This window comes from Dasypus novemcinctus, chromosome 24, assembly GCF_030445035.2.
Source record: "Dasypus novemcinctus isolate mDasNov1 chromosome 24, mDasNov1.1.hap2, whole genome shotgun sequence".
Classification (NCBI taxonomy): domain Eukaryota; kingdom Metazoa; phylum Chordata; class Mammalia; order Cingulata; family Dasypodidae; genus Dasypus; species Dasypus novemcinctus.
In genome coordinates this window covers 30,205,269-30,220,167 of record NC_080696.1, presented here as the reverse complement: position 1 = coordinate 30,220,167, position 14,899 = coordinate 30,205,269, and the positions used below count along the sequence as shown (strand labels likewise).

General features: G+C 50.3%; 1 protein-coding gene across 6 annotated transcripts in view; it reads left to right on the top strand.

Annotated features, from left to right (window-relative positions):
• Positions 1 to 10,641, top strand: part of LOC101412776 (tyrosine-protein phosphatase non-receptor type substrate 1) — a 41,599-nt gene extending 30,958 nt beyond the window's left edge. For all 6 annotated transcript variants that reach the window (XM_012518849.4, XM_012518848.3, XM_058286817.2 and 3 more), the window contains exons 8-9: positions 5,780 to 5,819; positions 8,165 to 10,641. In XM_012518849.4, coding sequence (XP_012374303.1) covers positions 5,780 to 5,819; positions 8,165 to 8,431 — 307 coding nt within the window. In that variant the 3' untranslated portion in view covers positions 8,432 to 10,641. The remainder of the gene's footprint in view (positions 1 to 5,779; positions 5,820 to 8,164) is intronic.
• Positions 10,642 to 14,899: the final 4,258 nt, after the last annotated feature.

Sequence of the window (14,899 nt, the reverse complement as noted above, 5' to 3'; positions counted from 1 at the left end):
GACTTGCTGACGGGTCAGATGTAGAGTCAAGAACATTCCCAAGGTCGGGAACAAGTGGGGTGCTGTGGCATGAGGTAGGGAGCTGTGTGTGATGGGTGTAGAGATAGGGAAATGCAGGGGGCTGGGGGTGCACCCCATGGTATCATCTACCTACTGAGGGGGCCGTAGGGAAGCATCATGCCTCCCTCTGCTGTCCAACGAGGTTCAGCGCATCTGCGGTCCCCTCAGCAGAGGCTTGCTGCCTGTTCCCACCTCCATAGGTGGCCTCCTGGTCCGAGCCCTGCCAGCTCCCAGCCTCCTCTTGCTTCCTCATCCCCTGAACAAGCAGAGCCGCTGCCTCCCAGGGAAATATGTTTCCCTCATGCTGTGCCCCTGCCCCTTGCTGCCTCAGCCTGGCACATACTCTCCTTCAAGGGCAAGGCTCTGCCAACCATCCTTTGCCTAAAAACCACCAGTGGCTCCCTATGTCCCTCAAAATAAAGTCCGAGCTCTTTAAGGAGGTCCTCAAACCCCCATGGTGCATCCCCTGCTGACTTGGACGGTTTCATGGCCACCACTGCCCTGAAGGCTGCCCAGCCTTCGTGTTCTGTGGCTCTGCCACACTGCACAGCCTCCAGCTCCTCCCGTGCTGGGTCCTTGCACGCTGGTCTCCCTTGCTGAGGGGTGTTCTCCCACCCCTGCCCACACACCACCCAGGGCCTCCACCCTTCAGGGGGCAGTGGTCACAGCAGCGGGCTCTGAAGGGTGCTCCTTGGAGTTGTGTGACATGGTTGCTAGAGCGAGCTCCACTCCTTTCACCGGGAGCTTCCTGCTCTGCCTTCAGGGGTTGGGGTCCCCTCCTGGGAGCTCTCCTGATACCCCTGCATCAGCAAACCCCCCACACATGCTATAGTATATTTTTAACACCACCCTTCAACCATGTCTCTTCTCCAGTAACCTCTAATCTACTTTCTCTCTCTGTAAATTTGCTATTTCTAGTATCTCTTGTAAGTGATATCATATAATTTTTGTCCTTGGTGTCTTTCTTATTTCACTGAGCATGTTTTCAAAGTTCTTTCATGTTCCAGCATGTCTCATAACTTTATTTTTTCTTTAGCCAAATAATATCCCATTTGTGTCTATGAACCATGTTTTGTTTATCCGTTCATTTGTTGATGAACGCTTGGTTATTTCCAGCTTTAGGCTATTTATGAATAATGCTACTATAAACATAGGTGTACCAGTATCTGTTTGCAACCCTGTTTTCACTCTCTGGGCATATACCTGTAAGTGAGATTGCCAGTCAAATGGTAATGCCATAATTAACTTTATAAGGCACTGCCATTTGCTTTCCATGGTGCACCATTTTATATTACTATCCATAATGCACTAGAGTTCCGATTTCTCCACATCCTCTCCAGCACTTATTATTTTCTGTTTTCTTAATAATAGTCATCCTTGTGGGTGTGAAGTGGTATCTCATTGTGGTTTTAATTTACATTTCCCTAAAGGCTAATGATATTGAGCATCTTTTCATGTATTGGCTATTTGTATATCTTCTTTGGAGAAATGTCTATCCAAGTCCTTCACCCATTTTTTAATTGGGTTGTCTTTTTGTTATTGCATTGTAAAAGTTGCTTATATATATTTCAGATATTAAACTCTTATCTGATATGTGATTTGCAAATATTTTCTCCCGCTCTGTGGGTTGTCTTTTTGTTTCTTGATAATTTCCTTAAAATTAGTCTGTGATAATTCACAAAAGTTTTTAATTTTAATGAATTTAAATTTATTTTTTGTTGTTGTTGCTTGGGCTTTTGGTGTCACATCTAAGAATCCCTTGCTGAATCTCAGGTCATGAAGAGTTGCCTCTATTTTATCTTCTAAGAGTTTTACAGTTTGGTCCTTGATCCATTTTGAGTTGATTTTTATATATCTGGCCCTGTATTATAACATGCACCTCATGTTTGCTGCTATATCTGCCAAACTTGGCACGAGGCTAGAATGGGACAGGTTGTCTCCATAAAGGTTTGTTGATTGAATGAATGAACATCAGCCCAGACCACTGCAGCATCCCCCAATTCTTCCCTCTCTGAATCCCTAAAATTATCCTCTCTGTGGCTTCATAGCCCTAAATATAGAAGCACTATCTTGTTTTATTTTGTTTGTGTTGTCATTATTTTTTACTTTTATTCTCTCTCCAAGTAGATAACAAGTTTCTCTAATAATAGTAACAGCAACAGCTCACATTTACTCTGGCAGGGCCTGATCTAGGCCTTTGCATATTAATCCATTTGTGATTTAATTATCACAAAAAAACCTATGAGTTCTTATTATCCCTGTTTCATATAACAGTGGTTATCAAACTTGTAACAGGCTCGCCTGGAGTGCTTGTTAAAATGCAGGTTACTGGGCCCCACTCCCAGAGTCTCTGATTCAGAAGTTGTATCATGTTTCTAACACGTTCTCAGGTGGTACTGCTGCTGCCGTTTCCAGGCCACACTTTGGGAACCCCTGTTCTAGAAGGTTATTATTATCCCTGGTTTGTGGTTGAGGCAGCCAAGGGTCAGAAAAGTCGGGTGACATTCCCAAGGTCCTCAGCTCGTAAGTGCTGCAACTACGACTCAAACCCAGATCTCTCTGATGAGCTGGCACTCTTCACCAGCACTCTCATGTCTCCTGCTGCCTGTTCCTTCTTCCCTAGAGGAGCCGGCCGTTTTCTGCCTGTTTTCTCATTTTTCTACAGTGAGCCTACCAAGGGAGCCATGAGATCACTTGCTCCCTTTCATCTCTCTAAAGCAAAGCAATAGCTCTGCATGGTAATGGAGGTTCCCGCGCCCCAGCCGGCCGCAGCTCTGGCTTGCTGGGATCAGACGCGTTCTAGAGGACGTTGGCGTTGGTAACAACCGAGCCCTCTGGGGAGGGCGCCAAGGAGGAGTGCTGCTGCTTTGAGCTCAAAGGGCTCTTCAGGTGGCAGGGGCAGTGGAGGGGTTGGCTGTTTCTAATTCCCTGAGTTAGGAATGTGCAGGCAGAACATGGTCTTTAATCTTCCCCCACTCGGATGAGAGAAAAGTGCATCTCTGCTCCCTTAATTGGGCACTGGGGTCCATTCTGTCAGCCATTCGTTCACTCGTCAGACATTCACTGCGTTTATTCTTGGAATATATAGGGCTTCCCTGATTCTTCCATTTATTCATCTTGGTTGAGCCAAGCTCAGTGCCAGGCCTTTTAAGCTAGAGGATCACAAAGGGGAGCAAAAGGGACACCAGCCCTTGTCTCATGACACCAGTGATCCAATGGGAGACATGTTCACTCATTGATTCATTCATTCATAAATTCAACAAATGTGTGACTCAGGGTCCTAGCCCATTAACAAGTACTGGGGCTTTAGTGGTGAACAAGACAGACCTAGTCCCTGCCTGCATGGAGCTCTCAGGCCACTGGGAAGGCAGGTCACTAAACAAGTTGGGAGATTGATGAACAATGTAATGCTGGTACTAACCAAATAAAATAAAGCCAGGTAAGAGACAGCTTACCTGGTGGGAGGAGGGGGCTGCATGAGGGTCAGTGAAGGCAAGTCTTAAGGAGGTGGCATTTAGGAGATAACTGAAGGCTCCAGCAATGGGAAGATCTGGGGCAAGAGCAGACCAGGCAGAGGGAATAGCCAGTGCAAAGACCCAGTGGCAGGAGCAGTTGGACATGTTCCTGGAGCAGGGAGAAGGTCAGGGTAACTGGAGTGGCGTGATTGAGGGTGGAAGAGAGAAACTAGAGCAGTCGGCAGGGCCTTTCCAGTTAGGATATAGAGTTGGATTCCACTGTGTGGTGAGAAGGGGTTTTGAGCAGAAAAATGATGCAACATCATTTATGCTTTTTAAATATGGAGCTCGGAGTACAGAGGGGCAGGAATAGAACCAGGAGACCAGTGAGAAGGCTCTTCGGGCACTTGGGTGTTGATGATAGAGTGGTTGGCTTTGCTATATATTTTGAAGGTGGGGTGGATTAGACAAGGGTTTAAAGGGGCAGAGAAATCAGGGATGATTTCTATGTCCTCAGTCTGAGCACAGGGATCAGTAACAGTACCATTCACTGAGATAGGACAGACAGAGGGACAGATATTGGCAAAGGGATAATTGATTAGTCTGAAATACTGCTCTGAGAGGAACCCAGAGTTCTCAGAATGGAGTTTAGAGGTGCAGTGAAGGTTTCTTCAAGAAAGTTCTGTTTTAAAACAGCATCTGAAGGAAGAGAAGGAGTGAAGTAGATACAAAGGGGGGGGGGGGGAGCTGAGTGTGCAAAGGCTCTGGGGCCACCTGATTGGAATTCATTCCCAGTCATGTCTTAAGCACCGGAACCTATCTACAGAGACAGACAAATAAACCAGATATGAAAGTAATACATTGCCAAGGAAGCCTTCCCGAGCAGGTAACACCATAGTTGAGTCTTGAAGGGTGAGCCAGAGTTAACCAAGAGAAAAGCAGTGAAGGAGGTCGGCCCGGGGTGTCATGAAAGCATATAGGCATAGCCTCTAGTAGCCTTTGCTCACTAAATATTCTGGGGGGTGGGGGGTGGAGTAACTGAGCTGGGGCATCCACAGGGCCAGACCAGACCACAAGGAGCTGATGAACGGAGTGGGGAGCCCCAGAAGGGTTAGAAGCCTGGAGGCTGGCAGGATCTAGGTAGATCTACACGATCTTTCCTACCAGATGGCACGTCCTGCCCTGATCCCCCCACCCCCAGCAATGGCTGTTTCTGTGGCCACGTGGGCTTGTTATGCCCCAGAACTGCTTTCTGAGCTGAGTATTCATGCCAAATCCATTAATAACCCTCTGCTAAGCCCCATTGCTCAATTCTGACACTATCCAGGCTAACATCCCCAGAGCTGCTGGCTTGAGAATTTACTGAGAATTTATGCAACACCTGCAGAACCAGTGGTGCTGGTTTGTTCAGCACCTTGACCGCGACCGCACAAGTGAGCCAAGCCATGGCCTCCAATTACAGAATGAAGTGCAGGAATCAGCTTCTTTGATTAACTAAGACATCTTACTCACTTTTTTTTTATGATAATACATAAATGTCTATAAAATAGAACATTGGAGAATATGGAAAACTAGAAAGAAAAAAAAAATAATAACCACCCAAAGACCACTGCTGCTAGCATTTCACTATACTTTCCAGTGTTATCTATGCATTTTTCATAATTGAGATGGTTCCACAGAGAGTTTTGCCTTTTCACTTATCATTTTAATGTAATCATTTGTAATAAGAAAAATCTCATAAACCTTTAAAATCTTTATCTGTGGGTCTATTCTCATTTCCTTAGCTAGTCCCAGTTGGCACAGCTCTAAAATGTAAATGCCTGTGACAAATGTCTTGGTGCATAAAGATTTTTCTATGTTTTGGATTTAAAAAAAAAAATCAATTATGAGTCAAAAGATGAGGATACTTTCCAAGCTCTCAGTCTGTATTGTCAAACTGATTTCCAGAAGGGTTGGACCAGTTTGCCCCTCCTAGCAACAATGTATGAAAATGCCAGTTTTACTATAGCTTCCCGAGCACCAAGTATTATCATTTTTAAAGACCTTTGCTGATAGAGTAAGTAGAAAAATACCATTTACAATTCCTAAAGTGAGATTGACCTTTTTGTGCAAAAATTTGAGAAGCAGTCGAGTTTCTTCTATAACTTGTTCATCTGTGTCCTCCGCCCATACAGGAAGTAGAGCCTAAATGTTATTCTTATCAATTTGTGTGAGCACTTGCGATAGTGAGGATATTTTTATCTGTGCGTCTCTTTCCTTTTTAGGTTGCATGAGCCTGAGAAGAACACCAGAGAAATAACCCAGGTACAGTTCTTGCTGCGAAGGCATTCCCGGTAAACTCGATGGTGTGATTTCCCCACATGCGCTGGAGCTGCTGATCCTGTTCTATATTAAAACATGCTCCTTCCCAGGGGAGTTGAGGGATGGGAGGAGCCTCGTAGTCCTAATTGTCCTCACGTGCGCCCCCTCTCTGCTCCAGCCAGGAAAGTCTGTCACCACCCTACTCAGTGCCTCCACTGCACAGCTCCAGGGGGCGCCGTGCACACTGTGTTCTGTGTAAATGATGCCCCTGCACCTGGCTGCAGCCGTCCCTCGGTGTGACTCCGTCCACCCTGCCTCAGTGCATTTGCCTGGGCCGGCCTGTCCAGCAGGGCTGCCTCCCGGTTCCACGCCGCTCCTCCTCACTGCCCGTCCAGTCCACGGAGCAGCAGCACAGCTCAGCGCCGCCAGAGCCCTTCTTGTATTTGCTGATGGGAAGCCCGTGTCTTTAATTACCTCATGCAAGGACACACTCCCTTGGGCTGGTGACTTCTCAACATCGCTGAGGAGATTTCTCAGACAGCACAGTCGGCCTGTTTCCTCAGCAGCAGTGACGCTGTCAGACCTCGGAGGCAGAGGGCTCCTTGGCGTCTTGTAATAAGACAGGCCCTGCTCTGAACCCAGGGACGAGAGCACCAGCCGTCCTTGACATTTCCCAGCTTCTTGTCATCGTTTCAGATGTAATCTGTGGAAGGGAGGAGGGCTGGTGAAAGGCACAGTAGTTGTCGTCCCAAATGCCGCGGCTGCCCTCCTGACCCAGCATGGCCTCCCCAGCACAAGGTCATACTTAGGAAAAGCAAAACAGTTTCTAGTTGTGGGAGAAGGATGCCTTCCTTCCAGTCATTTCACCTCTGGATTTCCTTCTAGAACTTTCAGGGGGAAAGGATGATGGTGCAAATTGCTCACTGGAACCTATACAAAGTTTACGTTTAGCAGAGATTTAGCACCTACTAGGTGCCAGGCCCTGAGCAGCGAGCTAGGCTGCCACAGCCCAGCTCTCACGGAGCTTGCAGCGTCGTGCCTAAGATCCCAATGCCGGATGCCAGCCCTCACCGGGGAGGGAATTTAAGGCTGTCAGATGGGTTTCCTAGAGAGAGCACATGTGCAGGGTTTGGGACAGTGGAGCTTTGTGGCAAGACCACAACTTTAAAATCCAATAGACTTTGGTTCTTTCCCAGGCGTGTGACTTTGGCCAATGTATTTTGTCTCTCTGCATCTCAGTTTCTTCCCCTGTCTACTGAGCTGATATCTCCTACCTAGCAGGATGATATTGAGGCCTCCAGGAGGTGGCAGATGTCAAAGTATAGTGCCCTGTATTTGGGCACCAGCTGGGAGTGGTGGTGGCAGTTGGGAGCCTCACGTCCACAGCCTGTGTGCCAGCAAAGAAGAAACAAGCTTAGAATTCATGACAGGCAGCAGCTGTGGGTGATGGGACTGGCACCAGGAAGTATTCAAGTTTGCTAAGTAGTTGACTAGCGAAAACCTCGCCTGAGCACTTGCTGTGTGCCAGGCTCGGTTCTGAGAGCTTTGCTGGACGAGCTCATTCAATCCTCGCAGCAGCCCTGGTGACAGACACTGTCATGCCCACTTCACAGATGGGGAGACCGAGGCCCTGGGAGGTTAAGTGGATTGCCCAAAGTCCCTCAGCCAGAGGATAACCAGAATTCAAACCCAGACTCCAGACCATCTACCACCCCATGAACTGGCATGCTCATTCTCTAAGAACCCCTGTTCTTTGTCCCAGTCCCCAGCTCCTCCCAGAGTGAGGCCACCGAAGCCCCTCAGCTGGGAGACCAGCATCGAGTCAAACCCCCAAACGGACATTCCCAGTTCTGGGTGGAGGGTGCTGTGATGGGGAAACCTGGGCTGACAAAGCAGAGAGGAGGAGCCTGGACTCAGCCAGGGGAGGGGACCTTAGGGTAGGGTCATACAGGGATGGTACTTGAGCTGAAATGTACAAGGGATTTGCTGCAAGGAGAAGGAGGTGACAGACACTTGAGGAGAGGGGACAGCCAGGGGAAAAGCAGGAGGGAATGGCAGGTGGGTCGGGCTGGGAGCAGGGAGAAGCAGAGTGGGAGGACGTGGAAGCAGAGCTGTGCCATGACCCCACTGGCATTTTAGAGCCTTCAGGCTGTGTGAGGAGGAAGGTGGGTTGGAGGGGGTAAGGCTGGAGGCAGGAGAACCAGTGGGGCTGCTAGGAGAACCTTGGCTAGAAAAGAGAGGGGTGCCTGCATTAGAGCCAAGCCAGGGTGAGCCAAGAGGACACAGAAACATGAGGACTTGGTACCCTGCAGGTGGCTCCAGAATGACCTCCTCTCCATCTCATTTAGGCCCAGGACACAAATGACATCAATAGTGACATCACGTACGCAGACCTGAACCTGCCCAAGGGGAAGAAGTCTGTGCCCCAGGCCTCGGAGCCCAACAACCACACAGAGTACGCCAGCATCCAGGCCGGCCCCCCACCCAGGCCCGAGGACACGCTCACCTATGCTGACCTGGACATGGTACATCTCAACCGGGTACCCAAGGAGCCAGCCCCCAAGCCCGAACCTTCCTTCTCAGAGTATGCCAGCGTCCAGGTCCAGAGGAAGTGAGAGGGTCCCCAGTCATCTCGAGGGCCTGTCTCCCAGGCTTTCTTGTCCCCCGTGGAGCAGCTGTGATGAGGACAGCCAGCCCACTTCCCAGATGGCCGGGCTCTCCAGCACTTCCAGGGCAGCCACGGCCCTACAGGTTCCCACACTTGGAGGCCAGTGTTGCCTGGGGACCCACCTAGGTATTGGCTGCAGCTGCCTGGGGTCCAGGAACTCTCGTGCCTCTATTCCAGAAACGTGTGGGTCTTGGTCATGGTTTTGGAGACCTGGACCACCTCTTTGATGTTCCACAGCCTGATCTTCCATGGTGAGGACGGAGAAAATTCTACCTCGTCCTTCCACCACCCAACTGGGGCTTTCAGACAAAGTTTCCCTTTAGACCAAACTGCCCCATCCATGGAGAAGCTGGAAAAGAACTCTGGGACCTGGGTCCTGAGACTTGGTGAGATCCTGGCCTTCCCCATCCCTGGGGCAACCAGTCACAACCCTAGGGAAGGAGGGCACCCCCCGAGGACCCCCTTAAAGGATGGCATGGCAAAGCCCTTCTCTTCACGCCCCCCTGCCACCCCTCGAGGACCCATCACTTCAACTTTAGTCCTCCCTGTGGATCCACTTCTCCTTTCTAGACCTGAGCTTGCTTCCTCCAGCTAGCACTAACTCAGCAACATCTCGCTGTGGACGCCTGTAAATTATTGAGAAATGTGAAATGTGCAATCTTGAAACTGAGGTGTTAGAAAATTTGATCTGTGGTGTTTTGTTTTGTTTTTGTTTTTGTTTTTTTTCCCTTAAAAACGTTCTCTTGGCTCTTTGTTGTGTGTTGAAGTACACAGTTGGGTCTCGTGAAGTCTAAGATTTAACAGTTTGTTGTCCTGGAGGGAATCTTCTTAGAGCAGAAACTGAATTCCATCAAGTATAGGGTCCTGAGGATGGGGAAGAAGGGCCAGTTTGGCTGTTCCATGGAGATGCTTTGCCCTCTGGCTGGGACCAAATTGGCAGTGTTCTCAGTCGAGCCACATGGCTGGTCCTCCTGCCTTCTTGACCCCACCGTGGTAAGTTCCAACCCACCCAGTGCTTCTCCAGGCTGCCTCCTCGGAGCAGCCTTGGGGCACCCAAAGCCTCAGCCTGCTCCTCTCTCAAAGCACTTTAGGCAGTGCGAGGTAGGGAAGCCAAGCCTGGCTGTCCTCCCTGCCCCTTTAGCCACCTCCCCCATCCCTGTTTTCTGAGCTGCTCCCAGAACCTTCCATTTCTGCTCTCCTACCCTATCAGGATCAAACTGGAGCCAAGCACAGCTGCCAGGAAGACTGAGCAGTCGTGAAGCTAGGTCCTCCCACTGCCCCTCCATCTCAGAAGGTTTGGCAGAGGCACTGACCCGTTACCCACCAACCCCCATCCTTCCAATTTGGGGATCCAGCCCGAGAAGTGAGTGCCCAGCTGGCCCCAGGGCAGGGGCATGTGGCCAGCCCTGCTTGTCCAGTCTTCATACGTAACTGATGAGCTCTTGGAGTGGAAATGCGTATTTGCTGCCCCCTTGGTCCAGCCGTTTGATACCCAAGGGGGTCGTGGCTCAGGCTGTCCGAGCAAGAAGCTGAGCCATCCAGCCTGTCAGCAGTTCGTGCAGAGGAAACCTCAGGAGTGCAGTGCAGACCAGCTCTTGGCATGGTGACTTGGGCCACGTGAGGGTATCCAGGCATAAATAAGCCAACATGCCATGTGGACAGCTTTGGCCCCCCCCCAGCCAGAGCCCCCTGTGGCATCTGGGAGCCACAGTGGCCCAGCCACCTGCTCAGGCTATTTCCAAATTCCAAAGGCTTGCCTTGTAAACCTTGGATTCCCTCTCTTCCGCCCAGAGAGAACACATGCGTGCACACACACACATGCACACTCGCGCACAAACATACAGAATTTTAAAAGAATGTTTTCTTGGTGCCATTTTTATTTTATTTCATTTTAACTTTTGGAAGGGGAATAAGGGAATGAGGCCAAGGAAGATGCATAGCTTTAGCTTCAGCCTGGCATCCTGGAGATTCCCCACCCCTTGTGTATCCAATCCCAGGAAAAGGAAGAGGTTGAAAAAACACTGCAGCAGGAACGCGGTTTCGGGAATTTATTTTAAGATGCTGGGAAGGAAACAGGCCCCATTTTGTATATAGTTGCAACTTAAACTTTTTGGCTTGCAAAATATTTTTGTAATAAAGATTTCTGGGTAACAACGACTTCTTTGGGTGTTGAGTGTCCTTGCCTCTGGGGGTGTGTCCCTGGGGCGCCGGAAGGAGGACGGACGTGGCCCCAGGGTCTGGAGACCATTCACAGATTTGCTCTTCTCTCTTCGGCTTTACAGACACAAAGACTTGTTTTAGCGTAAGGCTATGACAAAAACACATGCTTATGCAGAATTTGGACAGGCAGCTAGGTCTGTGGCTTCACCACTTAGTAGCTGTGGGGATTCCAACAACTCACCTGTACGGCGGGGCTATTTCCACCCTCCCTGCCCCAGCTAGGACCACTGCAGGGTTTAAGGGCACCCAGCCCAGCCTGGCACGGAGCAGGCCCTCATGAAGTGTTGCTTTCCTGCCTGCCCCCAGCACCGCACGGCTGAGCCTGGTTGCCCCTCACCACCCCACCCTCAGCAACCAGCTCACCCTCTCAGAGCTTCACTCTCCTCCTCTACCAAATGTGGAAATCTAACACTTGTCCTATAATATTCTTGCAAAATGATTTGAGTGAAGTGCTGCTATGTATCTGGTGCTGAATAAATATTAGTTTCCTTATCCTTTAGAACATTAATATTAATTGTGTAATAATGTTAATATATTAACAGGCTGTTAGTGATATTTAATGCTTTCTATGTACCAGCACTTGACAATGATTATTAACTCCTTTAAACTCCACAACTCAGTAAGGTAAATAACACTATTGACCCCATTTCATAAAAAAGGCACAGAGAAGTGGTATAACTTATACAAGATAACACAGCTAATGAGTGATGCTGAGACCTAAACACCAGCAATCTGATTTCCATGCCCGACCCCTAACCAATGATTTAAAAATTGATTCACCGTGAATTGGGCATTGTGTGCCACGTTAACAACAATAATAACACTAATGCCTGCTTTGGTAAGTCCTATGCCAAGAGCTTCACATGTCCTAACTCATTTAACCTTCCAACCACCATGCGAGGTAGGAACTCTTATTATCCACATTTTACAGATGAGGAAAGTCATCGGTATTTCCCACATCTCATGGCAGACCCAGGGGTTGACCCCAGGTATCTTGGCTCTTTCCTGCCACACTGAACTGCGTTGTTTAACTCTCTTAACCCTCAGATGACTGTGGTTGTGCCCATTGTACAGAGAAGGAGACTTGAGGCTCAGGAAGTACGTGTGACCTGGCCAGTCTCACCTTGTGCATCTGTAGTCGGGCTGGGGCTTGAGCGCGGGTCCACAAGCCACCAGAGATCCTGCACGATTGGCCTGGTCCATACGATCAGGGCCCACTCGAGCCCAGGATCCTCCTGTGGCTGCACACAGGCCAGGACTGTGGCCTTGACAGAGAACTCGGTGGATTGCTGGCTCTGGGCCCGAGTCCAGTGCTGAGCCTCCCTCGGGGCTGCCCGGTGAAACACGTGCTCGTGTGCTGCTGGCAGGGCTGGGTGTTGGAGGCACGTGTCCAGGTGGGGGCTGGGAAATGCCTTCCATTTTCTGGAGGAAATGGCAGATGATGGACAATGTGTCTCAGCAAGGAGACTTGGGGGTGCATTTTATGTAGCATCTGGGCCTCACTTCTCCACAGCCCAGGTCTCCAGGGCTAGAGGCTGGCAGGTGAAATGAACGTTGATGGGAGCCCAGTGACCCTTTTCCTGCTTGCCGGGAAATCAGTCAAGCATTTGGCACTTATTGGGTACCTCCTGTGAGTTCCTCCTGCAAAGAAGCATGGCAGAACCCCCTACCTCAGCGAGACCTGCCCGGAGGCCCTCACTGTCTGCAGCCCACTCTGTGATAATCAGGAAAATCTCTGTAAAAGCCCTAGGTTGTCTGGCATATTCCCACCAGGCTTAATTATTTTATTTAATTTTTATAAAGCACCTATTAGGTATTAGATGCTCTCCTGAACTCTACCCATAGCATCTTATAATATCAGTTCAGTCCATCTCCTAAGGAACCTATAAAGTCGGTACTGTGATTATCCCCATTTAATAAAGAATTTGAAGCACAGAGGGCTCAAGATTCTTAGCCAAAGGCCACGATCTGGGAAGCAGTGCCCCTGCATGGGCAGGTTCCAGGAGAGTGTGGCGGGGCGCTGGGGGGCTGCCAGAGAGATGGTGGGGTGTGTGGAGGGCAGGCGTGTGTTCTGGAGATGGTCGGGGGCCTGGAAATACACACGCAGACTCACCACCAAAGCATCAGAGCAGCAGGGAGGTCCCAACTCGCCTGGTCACCTGTAGCCGATGCACCCTCGAGCCTCCATGGGGCTCAGCCTGCCACCACTGGGGCCCCAACCCTTAACCTCACTGTGCTGGATTGAGTTCTGGGTCAGCTTTCTGAACACAGAATTATGAATATATGTATACGTTGTTAAAAAGACACGTGCCCCATATGTTCAAAAACAGGCAAACCCTTGCTAATAGAGGCCAGAAGAATGGTTACCCTTGGAGGAGACAGTGACCGGGAGGGCCCTAAGGGAGCCTCGGGGCTGATGGGCTGATCTCGGCCTTGACCTGAGTGGCGCTGCCACGGATGCTCGTGTGTGAAAGTTCATCGAGCTGCACACTTAACGTCTCTGGGCCTCCCTGTGTATAAATTATGCTAAACTGTTTCTTAAAAGGCTGGTGCCCTGGCCCCTGGAGACCCACCCCCCACACACACACACCTCTGATGCTTGTCCCAGACTGACGGTTTCTTGCAAATGTTGCTCCACCTTATCGTTAGACCCTGGCGCCTAGGAGTGCTGTTGAGTTCATTTGAAAGATAGCATCCCAGTGACCAAAATAGCTCATGAAATGTTGAAAGAAAAAGTGCCACACTGGGCCGAGGACCAAGGACAGCTACAAGGGTAAACCATTTATCTGTCATCACTTCATCTGCTGAGACTCCCTTAACCACCCCCCTCCCTCCCCACTCTCGCTCCCCCCCTCCTCCTTCCCCATCCGTGTGCCCTGGAGGCTGCCTGCATCCCAGGTCCTCACCCCGTGATGTGACCGTGGGCAAATGACCTCCCCTCTCTGAGCCGCCCATTCCACACCTCCAAAGTGGGGAGAGTAGCAGCCTCCACCTCGTGGAGTTCTAGTGTGGTTCAAGGAGAGAATCTGTTTAGGACCCTTTGCGCAATGCGGTGCAGAGAGCCATCAACACGCTCTCACTTACACACACATTCACACTCCCACCCCTTGACGCGCACACATGCTCATACACCCCAAGGCCAGCTTCTCAGAGGAGCCACCGGTAGTGGTCCCCTCTCCTCACTGAAATACTGTTATCAAGTCCCTCTCCCTCGTGGCCTGGGATTGCTTCCTCTCACCAACTTTGGGGAGTCCGGCACCCCAGTCTGGTTTTCAGGGCCGTCCTCCTTACCCCGCCTGCCCAGCGACACTCTGGCCATGCTGGTCTTCTTGTCTCACCAAACACTGGGTAGATCTGCCCATCTCTCTCTTCCTATGAAAATCCTCCCTGGCCAGTTCCAGGCCCACTTCCTCCAGCAAGCTGCCTTTGACTGCTCTGGCCACACAGGGAGTCACTCCACCAGGGACTTGGTGTCCTCCAACCAGACCTCGAGTTTCCCCAGAGCAAAAATCCATCTCCTGCCTTTCCTGGGAGAGGGGGGACCATAGCCCCCCATGTGCTAGACAGGGTCTCAAAGAGCCAGTGCCAGGCAGATGCAGGTGTTCCTGTGTGATCTGGCCCCTGCCAAACTGGGCAGCCCTGTTTTGAATTACTCCCCCCATCAATCTCTGCACTGGCAATGCCAGCCTTCTGGCGGTTTCTGAAATGAACCACAGGACCTTTGCACTTGCCATTCCCTCTGCTTATAACACCACTTACTGGGTCCTTCCTACATATCCTCCAGTCCAGAAGTGAGGCTGAGTTTGTTTGTTTTCTTTTCTTCTGCTTTTTGTTTTTTTGGGGGGGGGGGGTTTTGGTTAGACACTCCCAAAGCAACCACATCTGGCACTCCTTTGTAGCACTGAAATATACCCTGACCTTGTGATTACTGAACAGCCCTCTCCTCCACAGTCCTGGCTGCTGCCTCAGGGCAGGGGGTGCTGGCTTTGCTCAGTGTGACTCCTGGGCTCCGCTGCAGGGGCAGGCAATAAACAGCTCTTGGGTGGGTGGGCAGTAGATGGGTGTATTGAAAGTAAGGAGGGAGGATGGATGGATGAACAGATGGATGGAAGGAGAGGAAAGAATGGGAGAGGGAAGGAGGAAGGAAGGAGGAGTGAGGAAGGGAGGAAGGGCATGTAAAAAAGCCTAGAAGTTA